This window comes from Komagataella phaffii, chromosome 1 (genome assembly GCF_000027005.1).
Source record: "Komagataella phaffii GS115 chromosome 1, complete sequence".
Lineage (NCBI taxonomy): Eukaryota > Fungi > Ascomycota > Pichiomycetes > Pichiales > Pichiaceae > Komagataella > Komagataella phaffii.
The window spans coordinates 1,386,810-1,412,372 of record NC_012963.1 but is presented as its reverse complement, the minus strand read 5'-3'; the positions used below and the strand labels follow the sequence as shown (position 1 = coordinate 1,412,372).

Below are 25,563 nucleotides of genomic sequence, written 5' to 3'. Positions count from 1 at the left end.
TCTTCATAGCTTGCAGTAATTTAAATCTTCTTACTCACCGATAAACTCCTACTAACTTTGCTGAAAAAGTTCCTCAACGTATTGTATGGGAAAGTCAGATCATCTTTCAAATAGTCTGGAAGACGTGACTTCACTGATTCAAAGTCTTGCTGTAGTTGTTCGCTGAATATGGGATGGTATTCAATTTCCCCAATATGTCGACTAGTAGTCTTATTAATCGATAGTTTGTACATCAGGAAGGTAGAGTCTACTGATGATTGCCTCATTGTGAATACTATCTGCTCGTTTGTTTCCTCAAAATCGGTGCATGATACACCTGTCATTAATTCAAACATGTCGAAAATGATTTGTATGTTTGAAAGTTGTTCGTTTGAACTATCGTCAAAAGATTGATTTTTCAAACTTTGAAGCTCCCGCCTAAGTTTTTCATTCTCATCTTCAAGTTGCTGTAGTGCAAAAGGTCCTTCTTCAAGCTGATTGTTCAGATCTTTAATCTGTTGCGTGAGGGACTGAACAAGGTTATCAGACTTTCTCATCCGTTGCTCCGCCATGAGTTTATAAGTGTTAAAGATCTCCTCTGTCTTATCTGTCGTTAAGTCATTTAGAATTTCATTCAACTGGCGTACGTCACGCCTCAGGAACAATTGGTTTAGCAATACATCTGAAGGAAGAGTAACATTTCGGGTAGGTGTTTGTTCTAGTGGAGATTTGACAATTCCTCCCTTCTTCGTTAATTTGACAGGGCTTAGTTTATTATAACTTGAGTTTGCAGCACTAGCCTCAGAGTTTCGTTTCTTATCAGGGTTACCTTCAGCATTTATATCTACAATATTTTGCTTCCTCTTGTTGTTTTGATCAGATTCATCATCTGTTAAGACTGTTATATCAGTGTGGGTTCTACTTGATTTCTTAAATAATGATCTAGTCCTCTTTGAAGGGGTATTTTCAATATTCGTAGTAATTGCTTTGGGTTTTTTCGGAGTCAATCTTTCATCTCTCCCTCTTGAAGACATGGTATCTGACGTAGTACGATGTAAAATGAAATAAAACAAGAGACGCGAAATGTCAAACAACTATACGTGAATGCATCTTTGAAAAAAGTAGCTAATTAATCTACTTATGCAGTCAACGGTCTAACTAAGCAATTACGTTTAAGGAGCAACTAAAAACATGTCGGACTCTTTAGGTCCTTCTCCCACTTGTGTCAAAATCACTCTTGAGACTCCACTTGCAATAGTTGAATCCAAACTCGAAAGAGGGACTCCTTCAGGCACTTTCAATGTGGCTGAATTCATCTCATTCCAGCCATCAACGTTGGACAGAACACCAAATAGGACCCCCAGAACCACTTCTTCATTTTCTGACTCGTAGTATATAACTGCATTTGGACCTGCATCGAATGTATACGCCGCTACCACCTTACCGATCGCATCATTCAAAGTGTGTATCAGCTTGATGATTTTCTTAGATGTATCAGTCAGATAGAATATGGGGGGGTACGAGTCCAAGCAAGTGGCATGAAAAGAGTTAGAATCCTTCATCGTTAAAGTACCGAACGTTTCGAAATCTCTATTCTTAATTGCATCAACCATCTGTGAATACCTCGGAGGAACAACTTGATTGACCCTATACTGAAACAGTTCAGAGGTTTGGACAGTAGTCTGCATACCACTCGTAGATGAAACATCTTTTTTCAAATCACTGACGATGCAGATGGCTGCTTTCATATTTGGCCAGTGTTCCGGCGGCGCAATTTGAACTGCCTTAGAATCAGTACCATCTAGTTTCTCACCCATTTCCCAAGCAACGTAACCTCCAAACATAGATCTACAGGCAGACCCTGATCCCTTACGAGCAATTCGACTTAACTCAGAAGCATCCTGAGGAAGTTCATACAATTTAGAGATAGCAGCAACCATGGCCGCAAATCCAGCAGCGCTGGAAGCCAACCCTGCTGCGGTTGGAAAGTTATTTTCACTAATTATATGAAGCTTCCATTGGCTAAGTTTCGGCAGGTTAGGATCATCTTCTTCCAGTTGTTGTCTCAACGAGCGTAGTTGCTCCAGGCAATTAGTGGTACGATCATTTTCAATACTGTGAGAAACCCCATTTAAGTACAAAGAGTCTTTCTCAAAGTTTCTGCTACTGTTCACGGTTGTCAAAGTTCTCAAATCCTTTTGTGACAAGGTTACACTAATGGAGCTGTTGGTAGGTAAGTTCAAGTTCGTGTCTCTCTTACCCCAATATTTCAGGACCTGAAAGTTAGTAAGTAGATCAATGACGATACTTTGAAGACACATACTGCAATGTTAACGGGAGCAGAGCTTGATGCGGTATAGATCTCGTGCATCGATGATTCAAAATAAAGAGTTGAGAAATGTTTCGAATTGTTCTAGAAAACAAAAAATCAAGTTAGCGAAGTTAAGAGTTACAGAATATACAGGTCACAAAATAATTCGCGCTTAGTAAAAACTCCTTTTTGTCCTGACTATGCGAGGAACAAACTATTCACCATTTCTCAACAGTTGGATTCGACTTGAATTTCAGATAAGCCTCTTTGTTGAACAAGCTTATCTCACTCTCATTCCTAACCCCACAATCATACAAGCTCACCGACTCATCTGATACATTCAGCAACCAGTCGTTGTCATGGTCAAGATTAATCACTAAATTCATTGATTTGAAGCCATGAGCATGTGTGTAGACCTTGAGGGAGTCATAATTTACGTTGCAAAAAGGTTTGAGTGTTATGTCTTGATCAATTATCAATTTCATTTCCCTTAAGAGCTGTTTTGCATTGGTTCTAGTCAAATCAACATGTGTAAGAACGTAGTTTTTGACGTTTCGATATGGAAACGATTTGATAATACGTATTGTCAATATTGAATCTGTCACTTTTTGAGTTAGTAGCTTGGTTTCTAATGTAAATAGATATATAAACTACTTACCAGGACGCGCACTAGAGGTTAATGGCTCTTCAACGTTGTCAAGATCCATTTTGTTCAGTATTAAGAGTGACTAGAGGAATCGAGAAAACCATTCATTCGCGCGGCCTCCGGACAAATAGTGTGACAAGGAGTTATTGTAGCCACTGAATCTCATAAACCCAAACAGGTTTAAATCACAGCAAACTCAAAGCAAGTATTTTTATCATTTAGTTGTTTCCAGGTTTCGATGTAGAAGGATACGAGGATCATTAATGCGTTCTAATTTTCTTTCTAAGTCGCTGTAACTAGTATCACTTTTCTTGCCAAGTAGTAAAAATGTATGGTTAGACTTCCTTCAGATATGATATCTCACACAAAATTTTCTCAATGTTACCACTATCCCCAATGCATCTGTGTCCTTTGAAAATACAGGTTTCCTTCGCCCCCTCTAGTACATGCTGGAGTAAAAAAAAAAACTTCCCCGGTATCACGTGACTAGTTTTAGCGTTGGTCATATTCAGACCTCATCAACGTGCATATTCTTTAGTTATACCCAGTAATCCTATGCATATTCAGTCATTAAACAAGTGAGAAGGAAACAACTGGTTTCCTTTTTCTACAATCAATGTTAAGAGAAGATTCTATTTAAACCTTTAGATCTTGATTGTGCTCCTTGGCTAAAATAAATGGCTAGTAATATCCAAAGCAACGAGAGCACTTGTTTCGAACTCCATAGTCACCCCACTACTAGAATTTCTATCCATTTCAGTGGTGTTGCTTGGAGATCAATGGAATTTATAATTCTCACTTTTGACTTGAGAGCTAAGATGAACAAGGAAACTAAGAGCAGTTTTCAAAAAAGGTATTTACAAATTAGATTACTTATAGTTTTCCGGTGATAATCTCACATAAGACATGTGATTATTCATTCGCAGGTAGGTCACACTTAACGCAATAAAAGAAGACAAAGGAAAAAACTAAAAAAACGCTCCTGTTGATAGAAGAAACAAAGTGAGTGTAGGGTACTTATTTCAACGTCCCATAAGTAACATTTCATACCCTTCTTCACTTGGAATATCATACTTACAAAGATTGCATGCAGCTAATGGTTCTGAATACATGGCAACAATGTAATCCTTTTGAGCTCAATAATTTTCACAAAGTTTGTCCTGAACTAAGAAGCTTTATCGTCAAAACATTAAACTAGATTCAATTCAAAGAAAAATTTGGATTAATAGCTGAAATTCGATATCATATATGTATATAATCTGTGAAGCTGGCCCATTATAGACATGCAATGGCCCACTATTGAATGGGTCGTTGATTTCATCTAAGAAACTAGACAATAGATCAGAGGGTCCAAATGTAAATTACAAACAATTGTAAGCAAAGTTATTAATATCCTTCTTATTTAAATGAGACCCTGACAAAGGCGGAGAATCTAGTAAGTGGACAGTTTTCATTTTTTTTGGGTTCCTGTAAATGTCACGGACCAAATCGGGATCGAAATCTGACTTGATTGTCGAGATTGGTGAGTGGCTCTGACCTAAATGTTATGGGCAAAATCGCAGACCTTAGAATAAAGCACCACAATCGCAATTATTAAATATACTTCTCTTTATACTTGGTGTCTCTGCTTATAAAGTAATTGATTGCAATGTCTTTTTGACTTCGGCTTCCTGAATGATGTTTCAATACATTTTACTATTGAATTACCGCTCAACACTGGATCTCATTGGGGGAACATATAAACAAAAGAGTTAAATTAGAATAGTACTGTACTTTAGCTCGTATAAGTTTTAGTCAAACCTATGAAGGTCTATAAGCGAGGAATACATGATGACAAGAGGCTCTGATATACTAAAGAACTAATGAATGGGTTCTTATCAGCAGCTTTTGCAAAAGAATCGAACCCAAATCATCTGAAATACAGATGTGATTCAATTGCGTACACTTACTTACCTACGATGAAAATCAAAGGTGAACAAAGTTCTTGGGTAGAGTGAATGAATCCCCATCTTACATCCTTCCAACCAGTAAAGACAGACGACGGTCGCGAATTCCAAGTTTACCGATAAAAGAGCAGATGCACAGAAGTCTATTCATCGGGACGTCATCTCTTGCAACCATGAACCTAAATTCAATTATGTGGCAAATAATTGAGGCATAAATTCAAAGATGCAGTATTCAACATTTTTGAAGCTAAAATTGTCAGAAGATCTCCAATCTTGCTAATTGGTTTTTAGCTGCAAACTTACCTATAGACCTGGTTGATGCAACAAATATATTATTAGCAAATATTTTAGGGTTTTGTGGAGTTAAGAAAGTTATCAGATTTATGAGAACGTCGAGCATGATCACCTCCGGATGGTGTGAAGTCATAAATTAACCAGGCATTATAACCGATAAACAAACCCTTGCAGAAGTTTCTATAATGTTCGAAAATTACTGGTGTTCTTGGCATAAACCTATATCATACCAACCTTTTGATACTAATGCAAACTCACTTGTTTCCAAATGGTAAGTCTTGAAGTCTTTCAGAGAGGAGCAATGCAGAAGCTTAGCTCCCAATGTCAAGTACTTAACTTTTGTCTCTGAAACCAAGTTTCCTCAAAGATAAACTTGTTATTCAAGCTAGTAGGTACAACAAGTGTAAGCTGAAGCCGAAATCAAATACAAGGCAAAACGATCTTTGAAATACCGTGGAAAAAGCAAAATCCCCCTGGAAGTTACAAACCACTTGCTAATCTCCCAATATAGCTGTGCATAATCACCATCTGGCTAGCAGAATTTAAATGTACATGTGGCTGTTATACTGTCTGGATTCCATATCTACTGCATGCACAGCGACGATTTATCAAAATCATGATAAAGTTTGAGTTGGCATCCAAATTATGTTCACTACACCTTGGAATCTTTTTTCCTCATCTGGCAGGTTCGGATAGCGTAATAATTTTTGATGCTTTCAAGACAGCACAATCATTAACTTCCATCATATCACAAGAACCCAGTAGTAATACCTCCTTAAGATTGTTTTCAATCTGAGTGTTTATAGACCTACACGTGCAAATGAAAAAGGACGTCTCAGCTTTGTGGAACTTGTCACAATCTGGCAAAATCTAGTAGAGGTAGTAAGCCTAATTCTTAATAACTGATAGTCTCTTACTTCAATTTGATAATTTAGAACAATTACATTCACCAATTCTGTACGAACTGGCAACTAATAGGGCAAAAACAATCCGTTTTGATCCATAAATTTGATCTGGTTGATCAGATAGAATTTAATGGGTAGTGATTTATCAACAACAATTAGGCCTGAACTGTAAAGAAAAACATCAAATAAAGTACATTCTCAGGGTTTTTCACCTTACTTCCAATGACCATGCTTTTCCCGATGGGCAGATACATCTTCAGCTAATTGGAGTATGGAAGTCAATATACGTGAAGTCCCCTCTAGAAGCAATTTTCGGTGCTTGCAGCACGTTATCATGTTTTCAGAGCCTTGACCAGACAGAATCTGATCCAAGGCAAACGAGGGAAACAGTTAAAGTAGAAGATACCTTACATAGTCAACTAAATGGTATTGATAAATTCTGATTATGAGAACAAAACTTCAAAACTATCGGTGTGTATCATCTAGTTGAGGTTTTATATCTATGTATGATGCTATGTAGACCTTAACTTGAATGAAGCACTCTCCAATAAGATTGGCCAAAGTTCAATACAATACTTGCCACATGAAACAGTCTAACTTCTAGAGAAGTTTGCTGGCCCTTAGATAAGGCTGATAGCCACTATTTACAGATAGCCCTTTGCTTATGCTTGTGGGTAATGAACTAGGGAGGTACTGGTTGGTCGATGAAATTCCGGCAGACTTTTCATTCGTACGACGGGTACCAAGAGAAAAATTATGTGTTAAAGGGAGCTTCAATGTAGGCCCATAAGTTTAGGAGCAAAATATGGCGAATATACAAAATCTATAAACCTACTCACTGTTAAGACAAATACAGGTAAATCTTCGGATATAGGGGGGACGCCAAACTTAAGATCTGGTCTACCAATAAACCTATGCCTCAAACCAAACTCATACTCTTGATGAAATACTGATTGATTGAGTGAGAAGTTAACAGCATCGGTTAGTCAATCGAAAAGTTCAATCAATGAACAGTGGTAGTCCTTCTACGGTACTTAAATTCCAATCCCAAAATAATATCAATAATGAACAGGAATCCTCCAAGAGAATCTTTCTACCATGAGAATTGGGAAAAACAGTATCCATTCAAGAACTAGATCTACGTACCAGAACGCCAGGTTTCTACGCTTAATCACTCTATCAAATACAACTCAAGCTCTAAGTTCTTGCGGGTTCAGCTTACGTTTACGCACAAAACAACTACTGCCCCGAAACCAGTAAAAATACATTACAAATGCTACGAATAAGATGATCATAGTAGCCACAATAATTCGACCTGATAGCTCTAAAACACGTCTTTAGGTTGATCTGACAATAGTATGAACCGATAATGAACACTATAACGGATTGCTAATAACGAACCCAGAAGTGAAACATAGGAATACTACTATGCCATCATGGGTGAAGTGATTGATACTGTCGCCGGTTCTTTCGCTGCGTGATAAGGAATGAAGTTGTGAGGCATTAGAAAGCTGAAGCAAAACCTAACAAATTTGCTCTAAAGCTAATTGCCTCGAATTGACATCGAGCAAAAAAAAGTATGTGACTATAGCTCTTTGCTGAACTATATTGAAATATACTTCTAATCTTCCAACTAATAGTTGATGGATTCTGTTGTGAAAGCGTACATCATTTGCCTGCAAATCCAGCAATGAATAGATGCATCTTCTTCCGGATTCATGAATCCCCACAGAAAAAAGCTTGGTAGCAGGCAGTACAAGGTATGAGCTCTTTGCTCGTAGCCGAACTTACAAAACAATATTTACACGGTTGCTCGACAGCAAAATATACCGGGACTCAGCTTAAACTTTGTACTGGGCAAGGGCTCCCAAAAGTACGAAGCTACGTGAGTTCAAAGGGTCAGACGTTTCTAGCTACGACTTGTCTTTCTGGATAGCAATACCTATCAATTCCACCTTAGTACCTTCATTTGTGTACTTGCCATCAATCATATTGAGACATCGATGGAGACTTTTGGGAAGTAGGTCAAAGCCGTCGTCGTGTGTCCCTCCTAATAACTTTCTCAATCCATAGATAATTAGAGAAAGTCTCACTGATCTGTACAACATCTATATACGTAGTCATTATCGTTACGAATTGTGGGGCTCTGTATCCTTATTTGCTAAACCTGGGATCACGCATACTTGGTTCACTCTATTACGTCAGTAGGTGTCAGACCTCACCACTGTATTATGGCTAATCTAACGCAACTGCGCTGTTTCAGTCTGAGTCGGTCACAAAAGAAGGAGTGGAAACGGACCTACTGACTGAGCGTTACCTAGTCTTTCCAAGTTTTGTCAATTCTAGTTATACAGTTGTACTTCCTTCTTCTTTATTGAAGGAATATGTTCAATCATCATTCAGCAGCATGTTAGTGCTAGTACTACTAGGCGTCGATTACTGCTACGTTTTCCATCGCGGGAATACGAGATACTGCAAGATGTTGCGAATGGTATCCTGCGAACACTTTTATATTCTCATTGAGTGTTCTTTGAGTAGTACTAGGTCATGGTCCGTTGTATATTTCCCCTTGCTGGATTCAGGAAGAGTTCTGTTTCTGGAATCGTTTTTCACAAACTATATAATTTTTACTTGACAACCTGTAGGTATTAAACTCAAGCTTATTATGATCACATTTCTTTAATGGGTGGAGTTATGGTGTCACTGAATGAGCTAACTTTACTTTGCACCAATTAGCGCATAGCTGGTCGTGCCATGGTAGTATTCCTATGTTTCATTTCTGGGTTCGTTATTAGCAATCCGTTATAGTGTTCATTATCGGTTCATACTATTGTCAGATCAACCTAAAGACGTGTTTTAGAGCTATCAGGTCGAATTATTGTGGCTACTATGATCATCTTATTCGTAGCATTTGTAATGTATTTTTACTGGTTTCGGGGCAGTAGTTGTTTTGTGCGTAAACGTAAGCTGAACCCGCAAGAACTTAGAGCTTGAGTTGTATTTGATAGAGTGATTAAGCGTAGAAACCTGGCGTTCTGGTACGTAGATCTAGTTCTTGAATGGATACTGTTTTTCCCAATTCTCATGGTAGAAAGATTCTCTTGGAGGATTCCTGTTCATTATTGATATTATTTTGGGATTGGAATTTAAGTACCGTAGAAGGACTACCACTGTTCATTGATTGAACTTTTCGATTGACTAACCGATGCTGTTAACTTCTCACTCAATCAATCAGTATTTCATCAAGAGTATGAGTTTGGTTTGAGGCATAGGTTTATTGGTAGACCAGATCTTAAGTTTGGCGTCCCCCCTATATCCGAAGATTTACCTGTATTTGTCTTAACAGTGAGTAGGTTTATAGATTTTGTATATTCGCCATATTTTGCTCCTAAACTTATGGGCCTACATTGAAGCTCCCTTTAACACATAATTTTTCTCTTGGTACCCGTCGTACGAATGAAAAGTCTGCCGGAATTTCATCGACCAACCAGTACCTCCCTAGTTCATTACCCACAAGCATAAGCAAAGGGCTATCTGTAAATAGTGGCTATCAGCCTTATCTAAGGGCCAGCAAACTTCTCTAGAAGTTAGACTGTTTCATGTGGCAAGTATTGTATTGAACTTTGGCCAATCTTATTGGAGAGTGCTTCATTCAAGTTAAGGTCTACATAGCATCATACATAGATATAAAACCTCAACTAGATGATACACACCGATAGTTTTGAAGTTTTGTTCTCATAATCAGAATTTATCAATACCATTTAGTTGACTATGTAAGGTATCTTCTACTTTAACTGTTTCCCTCGTTTGCCTTGGATCAGATTCTGTCTGGTCAAGGCTCTGAAAACATGATAACGTGCTGCAAGCACCGAAAATTGCTTCTAGAGGGGACTTCACGTATATTGACTTCCATACTCCAATTAGCTGAAGATGTATCTGCCCATCGGGAAAAGCATGGTCATTGGAAGTAAGGTGAAAAACCCTGAGAATGTACTTTATTTGATGTTTTTCTTTACAGTTCAGGCCTAATTGTTGTTGATAAATCACTACCCATTAAATTCTATCTGATCAACCAGATCAAATTTATGGATCAAAACGGATTGTTTTTGCCCTATTAGTTGCCAGTTCGTACAGAATTGGTGAATGTAATTGTTCTAAATTATCAAATGAAGTAAGAGACTATCAGTTATTAAGAATTAGGCTTACTACCTCTACTAGATTTTGCCAGATTGTGACAAGTTCCACAAAGCTGAGACGTCCTTTTTCATTTGCACGTGTAGGTCTATAAACACTCAGATTGAAAACAATCTTAAGGAGGTATTACTACTGGGTTCTTGTGATATGATGGAAGTTAATGATTGTGCTGTCTTGAAAGCATCAAAAATTATTACGCTATCCGAACCTGCCAGATGAGGAAAAAAGATTCCAAGGTGTAGTGAACATAATTTGGATGCCAACTCAAACTTTATCATGATTTTGATAAATCGTCGCTGTGCATGCAGTAGATATGGAATCCAGACAGTATAACAGCCACATGTACATTTAAATTCTGCTAGCCAGATGGTGATTATGCACAGCTATATTGGGAGATTAGCAAGTGGTTTGTAACTTCCAGGGGGATTTTGCTTTTTCCACGGTATTTCAAAGATCGTTTTGCCTTGTATTTGATTTCGGCTTCAGCTTACACTTGTTGTACCTACTAGCTTGAATAACAAGTTTATCTTTGAGGAAACTTGGTTTCAGAGACAAAAGTTAAGTACTTGACATTAAGGGTCTGACTGCTGGATATTACCACAACCGTCGTCATCTATGGGCTCAGAGACTATTTGTCGTTCGTTACGTAGTGCCTATCCATTGCTTCGTAATTCGCGAAAAGTTTCTCATCCAACTCGTTGATTCTAATGGAGGTGGTATAGTATTTTGATCTTGTGAATAAGTTGAATGCTCTGAAGTAGACGACGTAGTGAGTATCAGGAAGAGGGCAGATGTCATTAGGTCGATAAGAAAAGATCCATTCTCGATAACCATTTGAAAGCCACTCGTTGTTGTTGAGGATGTTCAACATAGAAAGACCTAAGTCTTGCTTTTTTAGGGCAGAGAAAAACTTATTACCGCATAGAAATCGATCAGTCTTGAAATTGACAGGTGTTTAAGTTTGCTATAGATAACCGAGTTTGAACAGTTTTTTTTGGACATCGTCGTGAGGTATTTTGATTGAAAAGGTTCGTCATTTGGCGTAAACTGCGTTGGTGGCAAGTACTGGTGCAATAAGTTTACTGTTATTTCAAAGCCGAGTTTGTACAGTTATAGATGAAATCGAAACTAGAATCGACATCCGAGTATCTGGCACTTTTGATTTTCAACTACAGGTGGTTGTGAGCCTTAATTCTTATCGACTGATGATTCTTGCGTCCACTTATAGTTTTTGGCCTGAAGGTCTGTAAACCCAGATTATGTGATATAGTTTTTTTATAGTAATTTCGTATTGAAGGGCACACAATATAGACTCTTTGAAATGATGTAAATTGAAGTTTTCTTTTTTTTTTTTTTTCTTCCGTGAAAGAAGCTGATACGATTAGCAAAATGAAGATATTAGACAAGTAGCCTCAGAAACTGGGCTTCAAAAACTTATCTTATCAAGTAAAAGGTTTGTTCTGAAGTTAAATACCACAAGAACTCAAGACCAATTTTACCTAGAAAATTGCTTATGGCTTCTCTGACAAAAATTGCTTTTTTTTGTTACTGCAGAGTCTGTCTGAAAGTGACTCCGCTATTTGTAAATCTTGTAGAGCGTCCGGGTTATATAGAAAACATGTCTGGAGTAGACTCCCGTCTGCTCAGGGGGGATTCCAAAGGCGCAATCAAGTCTTTAACATTGTTTTCTAATTAGATGAGAATCTACTGAGTTCCGTACAAACTGATAAAAACGCTCACCATACTCCATCGGTGGTACCGCACTTACTTCGGCTCTTTTATGACTCAGGGATCTCCAGAGAGTTTCCACCTTTTTGAAAAATGAGTAATTAGTTAAGCAATCTATAACTCCCACATAATAAACCTCATCCAGATCGTTATTCAGATAGTCTGTAGCTCTCAATTCAGATCTTCCCTCAAAACTCATCAAAGTTTCGGGTGTGTTGTTCTTTTTAAGTCTATTAGGTTCATAGTGAATTCCTACCAACAGTGAGTAATCCATGATGTTTAGCCTTTCAAGTAGATCTACGTCAGACCGGAGTTGATTCAAAAAATCTTTTGCCTTCTGGGGTCCGAGTTTGAGCGTTTTTTCCTCCTTTAACCAATTCTGGTCCTTCAACACAATAGTACGGGCTAGTTCACTATTAGTAGTAGGAGTCCTAGTTATTCTACCAGCTAAAGAGCCCTTCAAGTCATACTGGCTTCGTATATCTTTTGCTGGAGGAAATATATTGTTCATAACTATAAAATGAACTTTTCTTAAACCAGCATTTCGACCCCATGGCATTTTTACTCTGTGAAGCCCATAGAATTGAGATATTAGAGTCTTTGGATTTTCTTTGATATGATTATAGTATTGTGGAAGTATTCTTCTCAGTTGCCTGTGTTCAGAATGATGTATTGTTTTGATGATGAATTTGTAGTCACGAGAATAGTAAAAGAAAGAACCACTCTTGCCAGGAGATCCTAACTCGGACAGAATGTATTTGGAAGTTAACGAGACAAGGTAATCAGCGGGATCTAATCCGAAAAGAAGTCTCAGTGATCTGAATACCTGGGGAGCATAGTCTTTGAATTTGAAATCGTACTTTGACGATGGTATGAGTTCCGAACCTGATATGTCGAAAGCTAACTTCTTTGTGGTCCTAAAATCGACCTCTGTCAGAGGCTTCATTATCCCGGAACATCTGGAAACGCTAACTCGGATACCAGTTAGCATATTGTATGCCATAACATAATTGGAATGTCCCTCGCTAACTTTGTTTCCAACTAAAACTCTTTCGTCTTCCAAAAATTCCTTCCTTTTTCGTTCTCGCTCCCGCTTGGCAATAATTGAAGTCCTCATTCGGTTCAACTCTGTATTGATTGCATCTTGAGTACTTATGGTTGATTCATTCTGCGTCAAAGTTCTAGATGTATTAACGAAAGATTTGGAATTTGAAATAGAAGACATTGGAGCATTTGCTACTAAGCGCTGTCCTATTTCTTCCTGCGATAGTAAGGTAGTAGAACGGTTGTTCATGACTGAGATTCTGTCTCTACTATGAGAGTTGATGCTTGGTACTAGTACTTCTTCTGAAGCAGAATCCAAATTATCAATGTGAAGACTTGTATTGCTTGTAGCTGTGATAGCGGCAATAGGTAACGACGATATGGAATTGCCACTAGGCGAAATTTCCTCGCTGCTTTTGCTTTGCTTCGAACACACTGTGGGTGCTAAACGTACGGGATTTAAATTCTTACTCACTGGGTTCGTCTTTGATTCTTCACTCCAAAGCAGAGCTAAATCGTTCTCATTAATGTTGCTGACGATGTTCATTCTAATACTACTGCATTTTCAAGTAAACGAAAAGAGTATGTGCAATTTCTGACAAGTAGTCGAAGCCCGTTCAGGTAATATTTTTGTGTAGATGGATTGTTAAAAACTATTGGTGATGGTAAGTGAGGGCATGTAATCATAGATTTGTCGCGACACTGGATTTGTCAATGCACAACTTCTCTTCTTTAGTAAATTCAATTTAGCTCAATACTTACTTACCGATGTGCGACTGGCCCATAGAACAAGAAGGATATACATGGTATGGCTTGAAAAATGATAACATAGTGGTCTTCCTTACATACGCAGAGATTCCCGTCCAAAAATGTATAGAGTTTGTAAAGCACGGTGATGCTGGAGCGGTTATCTACTTTGGTGGCACCACTAGAGAAACTTTTGAAGGGAGAGAAGTGGTCCACTTAGAGTATGAGGCCCATATAAAGATGGCACTAAAGACTCTTAGAAATATCGCAACAAACACTATCAACTCAAATCATTCAAAGATTCACCGAATAGTCATTTGTCATCGGCTTGGAGTAGTGCCCAAGAAAGAGGAAAGTGTACTAATAGCGTTAAGTAGCACTCACCGAGACCATGGTTGGCGTGCGGCAGAAGAAGCACTTGAAGATATAAAAAAGAGCGCTGAGATATGGAAGAAGGAACAATACTTCAAAGGCCATTCATGGAAAGGGTCCAATGATAACTATTTACAATAAGACAACTATGAAGGTGCGAACGCATCCCTTGCTCTTGAAATAGTATCAATGCGACGGGATTTATCATTCCAGCGGCGAACAATCACAGCGTCCTTGGTTGAGCTTACACCTTTGGATTCACGGACCACCGGCTTCAAGTATTTTCGACGTAAGCGTATTTGCGCGGAAATATCAAATGCAGGGGAGTCAATCAAATTTTCTACCTTGTAACGCGTATCTCTAGTCATCACGGTGTGGTTACCGACAATTTCCTCTATTTTCGAAAGGTTGTTCTTCGCAAGCTCTTCCTTTTGCGCAGAGGATAGTTGTTTACAGAGACGAAAGTGAGAATCGAAAGTTACCACATCATCCACTTTCGAAGCCACCGTTAGATATTGGGTTAACCTTTGATCAAACTGAGTTTCGGTTATAATCATCTTTTTCAATAGCAATTGTAAATCGTACCGAAAATTGTAGGTGGCATAGAACCGAGCTTCGGCGATTGATTTTCCACCACGAAGGAACCCGTCTAGCTTTACAAGCCTAGACGAAGCAATATCAATGAATTCTTGACTGTCTGAAAAGAATTCCTCAAAACTTGTCAATTGACTACTAAGTTCTTGTTTCTTCTCTAACCTGGCCTCTTGCCTCTTCTTTAATGCAAACTCAATGTTCGGAAACAGCTTGTGTTCTTTGCGACTCATACGACCTTCTTCACGATCGGAATCAAACTTGTCGGTGATTTCAACATAGCCGAACCGTCTCACCCTTGGTTCCCAGTGGGGCAAAGGTAACCTGATATTGCGATGTAAAGCAACACCAATGAACTTGCGTTTCGGATGAAAAGGATCCAAGTAGTACCTCACATACCCTGGTTCTAATGCAAACAATGTATGGTCCCGGCCTATACCTACATTCTCACCGGGATAAAATTTTGTTCCACGTTGTCGCATCAATATTTGACCAATTGATACTAGCTCACCATCTTGTTTCTTGGGCCCCAAACGTCGCCCAGCAGAATCCTTCATATGTGTTTTTGAACCTGCAGTTTTCTTCGTAGCGGTACGAATTTGAACCGTTAGAATACTCTGCTTTATCGATTGATAAATGACCCCAGGCGCTGCAGCTTTTGAGGACACTGACCATAAAAACATTACACTGTAAGGCAAGTAGACTGGTAATATTCTTCGAAAATTTTCATTGATCACTAAGTCGTGTAGGAACCAGTAAAGGTTAGTGGAGGGAAAATTCAAAACACGTTACACGTTCAAGGCAGCTCACGTAAAAGTAATGGAAATGATTCTTTCTAATCGAAAATGATCACCTCTGGTAGTGTCCAAACTCTTAACGAGGAACCTGATAATGGCATCATTCCTTTTGGTATAATTATGACAGGGAACCTACAGCAACAATCTTGCTGTAGGTTGGGCTACTGGAGCGCGATACTGAACCTACGAATCACCCACATTCGAAATGTGGAGTTCACTCTAAGATTAACCTCTACAAGTTACAATGGAAAGCAGTTGGGATGTAGTTATTTCGCAACTACAAGACATTTGTTCTTCGAACAAGACTTGTTCTTTTGACCTACTATACGAAACTGACGAAGTTTCAAGCAAGCACGAAGTAAAAGACCTGGGTGAATATCAAGAACAGCTGCAGTCTCATAAACATAACATCGATAAATCGTTAAACCTTATAAAAGAGACTCTGAATGATGTATCGACACTGGCGGTTTCGAAACAGATTCGAAAAAGTGAAGCAAAGCAGAAGGTTGGTCGAAGTTTTCATCATTCAAAATATAATCCGTCTGAACCTATTATTATAGGTTCACAAGTAGCCTTCAAACTTCGACAGAAGGGAAAAGGTGAAGATGAGGAATGGATTCAATGTGAAGTCATCAAGATTATCGGAGATGGTACTCGATTCGAAATACGGGATCCGGAGCCAGACGAAAACAATACGATACAAATCTTCAAGACAAATTGGAAGGATATAATTATGATTCCGACCCAGAAAGAGGCTCAGAATCTACCCATTTACCCCAACGGATTTAAAGTTCTAGCTAGGTATCCTGAAACCACTACATTCTATCTTGCAGTTGTCTCTGGCTCTAGACGTGACGGCACCTGCCGTCTCCGATTTGATGGTGAAGAGGAAGTTGATAAGGAAACTGAGGTTGAAAGGCGACTTGTTCTACCTTTTCCTGGGCGTTGATTCTTAGATAGTAATATTTGGAACATAGTGCCACTCGAGTGAAGTTTTGTCGTTCCTCACTCAATTACATCTTTCCTGACACCGGTCGACGGTGTAGATAGACAAATAGTCGATAACTAAATGCCTGACGAAATGGATATTGACGATTACTCAAGAGTAAGTCACTCGTATATTACTGGTTCAAATCCTTTACATTTTAGCCTAACAAATAAGGATCGTAATTCTTCTCCAAGACGGGATGAAAGAGATCGTTCTCCAACACGAGATGCCGCTAGTGATCCCACTTTTTCAACCAATGCATACAGCAAATTCAGAAGACAGCCAGAAAGAGAGAGTTACCGAGTTAGGCTCAATAGCAATCGGGATAGACGAGTAGGCATTGAAAACTACCGTGACCGCGAGTTCAAAGCACACACGGGAGGTCCCCCAGGTAGGGACTTCAAAATGAAATCTGACCGAGACTACACAAAAGGCGTTTTTATTGGTAACTTACCGTTTCAATGCAGCTGGCAACAGCTGAAAGATCATTTCAGTAGTATCGGAGAGGTGCATCGTGCAGACATAGTAACTGAACGAGGACGATCCAGAGGAATGGGCACCGTTGAATTCGTAAATGAAGAAGATGTGAAGCTAGCCATTGAAAAATTAGATCACACCATTTTTTTGGACAGAGAAATATTTGTCAGACAAGACTACCCACCCCCAGATAAGAATCGAGTTTTTGAAACCCGCCCGAGACGAGACACTCCTGAAAATCGAGATTATAGAGAACCTCCAAGGGATGGTACTGAGATTTTTGTTGGTAATTTACCATTCAGAACTCAGCGTAAAGATCTAGCCGATTTATTTGGGCGATTTGGTGGTATTGATTACGTAGATATTAGACTTGACCGACTAGGTAGGTCTAAAGGATTTGGAACTGTCGTCTTTAAAAAGCCTGAGGATTCAGCGATAGCATTGAAAGAGTTACAAGGGTTCCAATTGGACGGTAGAAAGTTAGATCTTCGTGAAGGGGTCGGTTCTCGAAGAAGGGACCGAACGACACGTGAAACAACGTATCCTCTAAGGAAGACTTTGAGGTTGAATGAGAGAATTTATGCAAACGGACCCCCGTCTTCTACAATTTTTATTTCCAATTTGCCTTGGGCCACTACTGATGATGATTTATATGAGTTAGTTGAAAGTATTGGACCTGCTAAAAGAGCAGAAATTCAACTAGATGAAAATGGGAGATCATCTGGTAATGGAATCGTTGAATTTACTGACTCGCTGACTGCAGAGTCTGCTATAACTAAATTGGACAACTATAATTATGGTAATCGTGACCTGTGTCTTAGTTACGCATCATTCTACTCTGGAAATAGGCCTCTCAAAGATGATGCTGAGTTGTCTGATATCAAAGACGATGTTCGTCATTCGCGCAGCCTTGAGGATTCCGAAGTTGAAACAGACGGATAATACTCTGGCGGAGAATTAAGAAACACATCATTGAGATGTGGATAAATTAAGAGTCGTCTTTGTGGAATACTTATTGACCTCGTTAATATAATTCCGCTAGTCTCAATAGAAGAATAGCAGTTTCAGAACCTGTTAAATATTCAACTGTTTAGGAGATTTATAATAGACTCAAGCTGCTCGAAAATTCTGTGTTACACTTGGTGGTAGTAGTATTTTCATATTTCGATCGGGGTAGAAATCAAAACTGTTTATTATTTCTGCTTCCATACTTGAAGGGCATTCACGACTTAAGGAGAAATGGGATCCAGTAGGTCCCCCTGACCGTTAATCAAAACCTGGGACTCGCTTCTAAAAATTGATAATTGCAAATCTGGGGGGTGAACAGTATCGGACATGCTTAAAAGGAAGCCCACCGAGTTATTCTTGGGAGCATCTCTTATAGGATGCGAGTAGTTATACTTTGGAGTATTGGTGACAATTTTTGTCAACCCATCCTTCCACGTGGGTTGATAAATGGTGTCCATTGTTCGCACAGTCCGTCCTTTTGGATTTAGAGCACAGAAAAGAATTATCATTTATAGTTTCTTGGGGGCCAATACACTTGATTCTGAGGCATAGTTCCATTTCTTGTGGTTTTGACTTGCAGGGCTATTAGTTTCACACCGGTAGCCTTCGTTCACCACTTGAGCTGAAAACGCTCAGTAAACCTGTCATTTGCAAATAACTCAATTTCAAGCTCATTGCGGAAAGCAGGAGAACTGTCATTACTATTGCAAGTGGAAAATTGTGAGGGGCCATCACTTACTACTCTCAAACTGTCCCTCTTCAAAAGAAATTGACCGGAAATAGCATGACGCCCCTTAACTGGATGATATCTTACTTCTGGGGGAGGGGGGGGGGATTCTTTCGAAGAAACAAATCCCTTTTTGTAGTAAACTGATTTCCAATTGCTTTCTTTTAGTTGCGTTTCAACTTGATAATACGCAGCCAGTGTCATTAAATTCTCGGACTTCGAAATCCTTCTCATGAGATCAAAGTCCAGTAGTGGAAATTCCAAATGTGAGTTTGATCCCTTAACATTTCTAACTAATTTTGTACTCATTGAATTTATGTCTTCTTTATGGTTAACCGATTTCCTCCTCAATCTATGATACGAAGTGCTACCAGAGGACATCCCATGCAAAGCCATCTTTGAATCTTTGGAACATTTGTCAACTTGACTGTTCTGATCAACTTTTTGCCTCAAATCAGTTAGTAGACTCTTGCTTTGTGGTAAGTCAACGTCGTTTGTAGCTCTACACGTGAAAGAACTCTTAGAGCTTGTAACCCTCCTCCGATCATCGTAACATTGCTCCTCCACAAATTCTAAAAATGTTGGTAGTAGCTTATTCTCCTGGTATTGCGCTAACAATTTGGCTTTTTCTGCAGTTGAATCAAAGTTTAGCCAATATTTGAAAGCTTGCAACCTAGCCTTATTTCCATCCAAGTCATTCTTCCACAACTGGTAGCTGTCTTTTGAGAACATGTGCGGTACCCATTCTTTAAGCTTTTTCGAGATTGCCGTAATTAATTGTTCAGGTCTCAAAGAAACCTTGAATATTTCTCCTTGGATACTCGCCCCAACTACGTGTATCTCATCACCAATAGTTGAAACAAAAAATCCGCAAAAAAGATCGTACTTAAACAAAAAAGCCTCATCATAATCCATATTCAGCACAATTGCAAAGGGAGATTTATTGGCCTCTAGTTCGTAATTTTCAATACATTGTGTTACGCTGTATATGCTGAATGGATCGCGGAAAGAGCTTTCTTGATCCTTGAAAAGATGAAACGGTTGGGTCTTGCTTGAAATTTTACATTTGAACATTGTGTCAACAATTGAAGGCCCAGAAACAGAAGGTTCAAGTATTTTATAGTACCTGACTGAGAAAGGCAAATTGGGCTTGGGAGCAGTGTCAGAATAATTGAAGCATAGTTTCAAATACTTGAAGTCCGATCCGTAACACAATGGCATTACGCTTCCTACTGAACACCATCCAACCAAGCGTAGTAATGGAAGCAATTTGCAGGGTGCACCATTTTGTAATACGTCAAGGATAACGTCGCCGACGCATAGTTGACAGTCATCATTATTGAACAGAATATCATGGTAATAATCATCATCTTCGATCGAGAGGAACAATACGAGATCAGTGAAGACAATTAATACTTGGTGAGACCTCCATTGATTTAAGTTGCACAAATCTTCTAAATGATAAACAGAAACAACATCACTCTCCAGTAAATGATTATGAAGGTCATTTGACCAGTTTGTAATTCTGTCATTTAATGAGACTCTCATTGAATCATTTTTACACTGAAAAGCTAAGGCTGATTCTATTGTTCGAAGCACAAAATGATAATATTTATCGCCAAGTTGAATGTTAGATTGTACCGAAGACTGAACGCAGTGCTCATATAACCGAGTAACAGGGAGCTTCATTAAAGCCGTCTTGCACCAAATTTGTATAAGAGGGATCAACTTGTCGAGGTTGCAGTATTTTTTGGGCACCTCAAAGTGCTCCTCCTCAAGTTTCCTAAAGAATGTGTAGAGATTATAATTCAGGTTTCTGCACGCAGCTTTGTGCCTAGTCAAAGCTTTATAGAAATATGGAATCACTTGCGCACATGCTTTAAGTATTTCTAGGGGCCCAAACGGAGCAGCCTCTTGCAAGGCTTCTAACCATATGCGACAAGCTCGGGCAACTTCATCCAGCGTAGGTGGGAACACTGTGTTGACTTTTTTTAACGTTATGCTCTTGAAACCTCTGTCAACTATGCGAGCTCGTAGAGGAATAATAAAGTCCTGTAGAAGATTCACTAAACTTTTCGTGATACATGACTGAGTGTGTAGAAGCTGTTTTATCTCTGAGCTGATGGTGCCTGTTTTAGCATGGCTGTCAATCGGCGGTACGTATACATGCGACATATGCTCAAGGTAATATTCTGATGAAGGATTCCACATATAGTGAACCTGATCTCCTAGTTGAGAGACGACTTTATCATTCAATTCTAACAAAGAGTCCTTACTGGAATACACAACATCGACATCAATACTATTGATGTAATAGTTTTGAAGATACCCGAGTTGAAGCAGCCGTGATCCAACTTCTGATGGAGTCTTTGTATCAATCAAATGCATATTCGAAGCTAACTCCCCTGCATTCGTTTCATCCCAGTTATGCAAACTTTTTGTGCTTGCATGCATCGAGGTCATCACTCTCGTCAGGCAATTGACCGACAATGAATTAAAAGCTCTCAAAGATGTAACTGCTAAAGCTTTTCGAACATTGCTGGCTTTTGAATCGGGCGATAGATTTTGACAGGCAGGGAAGAAGCGAGATCTGGAATCAATTGTGACTTGGTTGAAATGGTACTCGCCGAAAACGCTAATCCAAACAACAGATAGTTTGTTATGACATGTGGGGTCTTCAAAGACAAGGCTAACTAAATCCCCAAATAATAGGTCATTAGTGCCCTGCAAGTAAGCAATATCGCCCAACCCTCCTGAAATCAACGTGTCATTCCGACCCTTCGGTTTTTTAGATGAACATTGATCTACAAATGTGATTCTGATGAAGGAACTGGATCCAAAAGAAGAGTTTGGCTTGCGTTCTTTCTTCACCAGTTCTGAAGCATTATACCCAGGGCTCAATAAATCTCCATTACCATCACCCTCAAGTACAACCTGGCATGTAGTTAATCTACAAGAGTTACTTGTAGTAAATGTGGCCATATAACTTGTAAATTGGAACAATTTCAACTTGTCGGCTGGCTATTCGATAAACAACATGTACATGAAGACTTGATCTTCCGCGACAATCGCGAGCGTGAACATATAATAGTAACTTGATTGAGTAACAATATCTGCTAGGACTCCACATGTTCACCATGTCTAAAAATATGTATTCATGGGTAACTTTCGACGAGTCCTTCAAAGTTATTGAAATCACACCAGAATTATTGCGTGCTTTTAACGATCAAAGTGAGAGTATTACCATCAAATCTCCTGAACCTGAGGATTATCCAGTTTTATGTACAAACAATAATAGTTATCAGTTGAGGCGAAACAATCACAGCAATTGCATGTTGGTTTGCCATTCAACTACACAGGGACTGATATCCTTTTGTGGTTTGAACTCACAACTTGAAGCAAAACTCGTCCAAGGTAAAATCCTTACCCAGGGACTTCCAATTGTCCATGAGAACGGAGATTGGCAGGTTACCAGCAAGAAAATACCATCCGTTGGAAGTCTAGCAAGGCGGTCACCAATTTCTGAAGGTGAATTCTGGCATAGCTGGCATGATTTGAAAGGGTGCGAAATTGAAGGCCAAGCAGTTATTCTATCTGATTCCTTGGTTTCAGTTATCTTGCACAACATTTTAGGGGTAATTGTGAGAGACAGAATGGGAATGAAAAGTCTTGCATCGATAGAACTTTACAACACAGTTGACAGATTGCAGTTTGTGACAATAGAAATGATTGAGACTGTTCTTCTCAAGTTCTCACAAAACTATGAGGAGCCGTGTACTCTGAATGAAAGAAAAATTTCACAATGGTACGGAATTAACGTTCTCCGCAACATTGCAAGATACAAATCGATAAATGTGGAAGAGTTTTTAATCGCTTGGAAGTCTGAATTTCCTGCTTTTTATGAGGTTGAAATAGACATAGAGCAACTGCTTGGGTATTTTGTACGACCTTCCGCGGGTAAAATAAGGTACTTGGACAAGAGCAAGCTTTCGAGTGATGCTGCAACTAGATTTCAAGAACTGTTCAGACTTCAATCCGAGTGGAATCTGAAAGAAATGACCCCCTATCTTAAGGATGTCAACAATAGAAACTTAAAGTTGGAAAATTTTGTCATGAAATTTGCGAAGCGAAGAAAAGTTGGCGAACAAATTATTGTAACGTCACGCTGAGATGAATACTCCAAAAGCGGTCATCTTGCATAAATATTGCCTTTTGAATCGTTGAAGTTCGATGATTTAATAAGAACGAACTTTACTGATAAGTATGGAAGAAACTCAGTCGTAGGTGGTTTGGGTCGAAGTTAAAACAGAGCTTATCGGAATCGCGCTTCGATCAATTAGTAATTCCGGTGCTCTCTGATAACCCGCGTGCGACGTACACACACCATTAAGATTGAAGGTTGAAAATGTAAGTCCTGGAGACTTTTCAAGTCGCGCAAATAATTACTAACTCTTACTCAGAGAATAATGTCGTGGTACTGATTACCTACATCATACATAACACTACGTAGAAGCAGTCCTATATAAACAACAACTTTCCAAACTTCCGCAACTAACCAACATCACGAGAATGGCTCCCAAGGTTGCAGTTATTATTTACACCACGTATGGCCACGTCGCAACACTGGCCAAATCCATTGCCACAGGTATTCAATCAGCTGGAGGAAGCGTCGATATCTTTCAAGTTCCTGAAACTCTTTCCGATGATATACTAGCAAAGATGGCGGCCCCACCAAAACCAAATTTTCCTATTGCCACTTTGGACACCTTAACGACCTATGACGCGTTCATGTTTGGCTTTCCTACAAGGTTTGGTAATCTCCCAGCTCAGTTCAAAACTTTCATTGATCGTACAGGCGGCTTATGGGCTTCAGGGGCATTGTATGGTAAGCCAGCTGGTCTCTTTGTTTCAACTGGTACTGGCGGTGGCAATGAGGTTACCATCGTCAATACATTATCCACTTTGGCTCATCATGGTATGGTTTACGTGCCATTAGGTTACGGTCCTGCATTTTCTCAGTTGTCAAACGTCACTGAAGTTCATGGTGGTTCACCATGGGGATCTGGAACTATTGCTGGAGCTGATGGGTCTCGTGTACCATCTGAGTTAGAACTCGAGGTTGCTAACATCCAGGGAAAGGCCTTCTACAACACTATCAAGTCCTTGAAGAGTTAGTTTTACTTGAAGAGTAACGGGGCTGCTTTTGTTCAGTGTTATAAACAATATAGTATAGCTGTATGCACAAACTATGGAGCAATTCGAACAATGCTCCATTTGTTGTCCTCCAAATTTTCCCTTCTGTATACTAGTCTATCATGTAGTCTACTTGGTCTTCCTTGCCAAAATTCTATTTCCAGCGGTACAAGCCTCTGCCCACCCCAGTGGTCAGGTACCGGAACTGAAACGGAATCTCTGAATTGAGATTCAATTGCCTCCAGATTGGATTCCAAGGCAGCGCGACTAGGAATTTCAACACTTTGTGGTGAAGCCCATGCACCTAAACGAGATCCCCTCGGCCTTGTATCAAAGTACCGTTGTACAGTAGAGCGACTAACTGCCTCGAATACACCTTCAACACGAACCTGGCGTTGCAATCCCTTCCAAAAAAAAGTTATAGCTGCATATTTGTTACTTTTCACATCTTGGCCCTTCTTAGACTGTTCCCAATTTGAGTAAATTACGAATCCTCTATCGTCTAACTCTTTGAAAAGCACAACTCTTGAGGACACACGACCAGAAGGCAATCTAGCAGTCGCAAGATTCACTGCCTCCGGGAGATCCTCCCTAGCCTCTTGGGCCTCTTGAAACCATTTAGTAAATTGTTCAATTGGATCCTCGGCCATATCCTCTGGGTTTAACTGAAATTTATCATATTGGTAGGTCTTAGGTGCAAATATAATTGGTTCTTTCAAGGTGTCACCCATAATTGGAGTCTATTAAAATAAGGAAAAAAGCTAAGATAGAGGAAGACTTAAATTTTATTCAAACACGGGAACAATGCTTAGTCAAGTTAAAGTGGTCTCATTCTCCTGGTAGTGTGCTGAACAATACATTTCAGAAGATCAATTCGTTTTTGCTAGCATTTCTCTTTTCTGGCAGCAGTGTTTAGTTTTAATTGCTGAGTGAAGCTATTCTGTGCAAAATAACACAAAATATAAAAGAATTTATCATCTACACGAAGCATACGCATTCGCTTCAAAAAGACAGATGTTGGATTCAAAGAGCCGTGTATCGTGACATTGTAAACTATATCACTTAACGTTCCTCGATAATTGATATCCATTCAATTGACTGCCTGCATAAATGACGTTGAATAGCATCTCAAAATACGAAACTTTTATGCAATAAGAATCATCATATAGCTTCGTGTGTGTGATTAAAGTTTCGCTTGTAACATCTTCAACTCAAGGAAGTAATTATACAAAACAATCGAGAAAAGCAAGATTGTAAGGTGGCTTTCCAAAAGTTTTTTCAACCCTCAAAAATAAGAGATGGCTTTTTTGCTTCAAAATTTCGGAGATAGATCAGTGCCTCTGATCAAATAGTTGATCCGCTATGAAACTCTGGCCCAATAGTGGAATTTCCGAAGATGCCATCTATACATAACCATGCTGTTAGAACATGTTGCTAGGTTGTACCTCTACTTCACTGAAGTCGATAACTTCTTTCACTGGTTCGTATGCTGTGTGCTTTATCGCTAGCTAGCTATACTTGTTCTTCTCCCTTTTGCGATTTCAATTTTTTTGAAAATGTGCCATACAACTCTACCCACGCCGCCGTACATCCTCTCGGGTTTGTCTCTGAATTTA

The 25,563-nt window shown here is 39.2% G+C and overlaps 13 protein-coding genes across 13 annotated transcripts; 5 read left to right on the top strand and 8 right to left on the bottom strand.

Moving 5' to 3' along the window:
- Positions 1-20: 20 nt before the first annotated feature.
- Positions 21-1,013, bottom strand: PAS_chr1-4_0004 (Hypothetical protein; the record flags this gene model as incomplete). Its single annotated transcript, XM_002490073.1, has 1 exon — positions 21-1,013. The coding sequence occupies one exon, from the start codon at positions 1,011-1,013 to the stop codon at positions 21-23; it is 993 nt and encodes a 330-aa protein (XP_002490118.1).
- Positions 1,014-1,151: 138 nt separating this feature from the next.
- Positions 1,152-2,300, bottom strand: PAS_chr1-4_0003 (Mevalonate pyrophosphate decarboxylase; the record flags this gene model as incomplete). The annotated part of the gene is made up of 1 exon (XM_002490072.1): positions 1,152-2,300. The coding sequence occupies one exon, from the start codon at positions 2,298-2,300 to the stop codon at positions 1,152-1,154; it is 1,149 nt and encodes a 382-aa protein (XP_002490117.1).
- Positions 2,301-2,508: 208 nt separating this feature from the next.
- On the bottom strand, positions 2,509-2,997 carry PAS_chr1-4_0002 (uncharacterized protein; the record flags this gene model as incomplete). Its single annotated transcript, XM_002490071.1, has 2 exons — positions 2,509-2,894; positions 2,949-2,997. The coding sequence occupies 2 exons, from the start codon at positions 2,995-2,997 to the stop codon at positions 2,509-2,511; spliced, it is 435 nt and encodes a 144-aa protein (XP_002490116.1).
- Positions 2,998-7,994: 4,997 nt separating this feature from the next.
- Positions 7,995-8,189, bottom strand: PAS_chr1-4_0001 (Hypothetical protein; the record flags this gene model as incomplete). The annotated part of the gene is made up of 1 exon (XM_002490070.1): positions 7,995-8,189. The coding sequence occupies one exon, from the start codon at positions 8,187-8,189 to the stop codon at positions 7,995-7,997; it is 195 nt and encodes a 64-aa protein (XP_002490115.1).
- A 3,761-nt stretch (positions 8,190-11,950) lies between these two features.
- Positions 11,951-13,594, bottom strand: PAS_chr1-1_0457 (Phosphatidylinositol-4-phosphate 5-kinase; the record flags this gene model as incomplete). Its single annotated transcript, XM_002490069.1, has 1 exon — positions 11,951-13,594. The coding sequence occupies one exon, from the start codon at positions 13,592-13,594 to the stop codon at positions 11,951-11,953; it is 1,644 nt and encodes a 547-aa protein (XP_002490114.1).
- A 221-nt stretch (positions 13,595-13,815) lies between these two features.
- Positions 13,816-14,307, top strand: PAS_chr1-1_0456 (Hypothetical protein; the record flags this gene model as incomplete). The annotated part of the gene is made up of 1 exon (XM_002490068.1): positions 13,816-14,307. One exon carries the CDS (start codon positions 13,816-13,818, stop codon positions 14,305-14,307), a length of 492 nt encoding a protein of 163 aa, XP_002490113.1.
- Positions 14,308-14,312: 5 nt separating this feature from the next.
- On the bottom strand, positions 14,313-15,440 carry PAS_chr1-1_0455 (Mitochondrial ribosomal protein of the large subunit; the record flags this gene model as incomplete). Its single annotated transcript, XM_002490067.1, has 1 exon — positions 14,313-15,440. One exon carries the CDS (start codon positions 15,438-15,440, stop codon positions 14,313-14,315), a length of 1,128 nt encoding a protein of 375 aa, XP_002490112.1.
- A 358-nt stretch (positions 15,441-15,798) lies between these two features.
- On the top strand, positions 15,799-16,503 carry PAS_chr1-1_0454 (SaGa associated Factor 29kDa; the record flags this gene model as incomplete). The annotated part of the gene is made up of 1 exon (XM_002490066.1): positions 15,799-16,503. One exon carries the CDS (start codon positions 15,799-15,801, stop codon positions 16,501-16,503), a length of 705 nt encoding a protein of 234 aa, XP_002490111.1.
- A 120-nt stretch (positions 16,504-16,623) lies between these two features.
- PAS_chr1-1_0453 (Poly(A+) RNA-binding protein, involved in the export of mRNAs from the nucleus to the cytoplasm) lies at positions 16,624-17,961 on the top strand (the record flags this gene model as incomplete). Its single annotated transcript, XM_002490065.1, has 1 exon — positions 16,624-17,961. One exon carries the CDS (start codon positions 16,624-16,626, stop codon positions 17,959-17,961), a length of 1,338 nt encoding a protein of 445 aa, XP_002490110.1.
- Positions 17,962-18,637: 676 nt separating this feature from the next.
- PAS_chr1-1_0451 (Protein involved in bud-site selection and required for axial budding pattern) lies at positions 18,638-21,736 on the bottom strand (the record flags this gene model as incomplete). Its single annotated transcript, XM_002490064.1, has 1 exon — positions 18,638-21,736. One exon carries the CDS (start codon positions 21,734-21,736, stop codon positions 18,638-18,640), a length of 3,099 nt encoding a protein of 1,032 aa, XP_002490109.1.
- Positions 21,737-21,882: 146 nt separating this feature from the next.
- Positions 21,883-22,923, top strand: PAS_chr1-1_0450 (Subunit of a complex with Ctf8p and Ctf18p that shares some components with Replication Factor C; the record flags this gene model as incomplete). Its single annotated transcript, XM_002490063.1, has 1 exon — positions 21,883-22,923. The coding sequence occupies one exon, from the start codon at positions 21,883-21,885 to the stop codon at positions 22,921-22,923; it is 1,041 nt and encodes a 346-aa protein (XP_002490108.1).
- Positions 22,924-23,323: 400 nt separating this feature from the next.
- PAS_chr1-1_0449 (uncharacterized protein) lies at positions 23,324-23,929 on the top strand (the record flags this gene model as incomplete). The annotated part of the gene is made up of 1 exon (XM_002490062.1): positions 23,324-23,929. The coding sequence occupies one exon, from the start codon at positions 23,324-23,326 to the stop codon at positions 23,927-23,929; it is 606 nt and encodes a 201-aa protein (XP_002490107.1).
- Positions 23,930-24,000: 71 nt separating this feature from the next.
- PAS_chr1-1_0448 (uncharacterized protein) lies at positions 24,001-24,678 on the bottom strand (the record flags this gene model as incomplete). Its single annotated transcript, XM_002490061.1, has 1 exon — positions 24,001-24,678. The coding sequence occupies one exon, from the start codon at positions 24,676-24,678 to the stop codon at positions 24,001-24,003; it is 678 nt and encodes a 225-aa protein (XP_002490106.1).
- Positions 24,679-25,563: the final 885 nt, after the last annotated feature.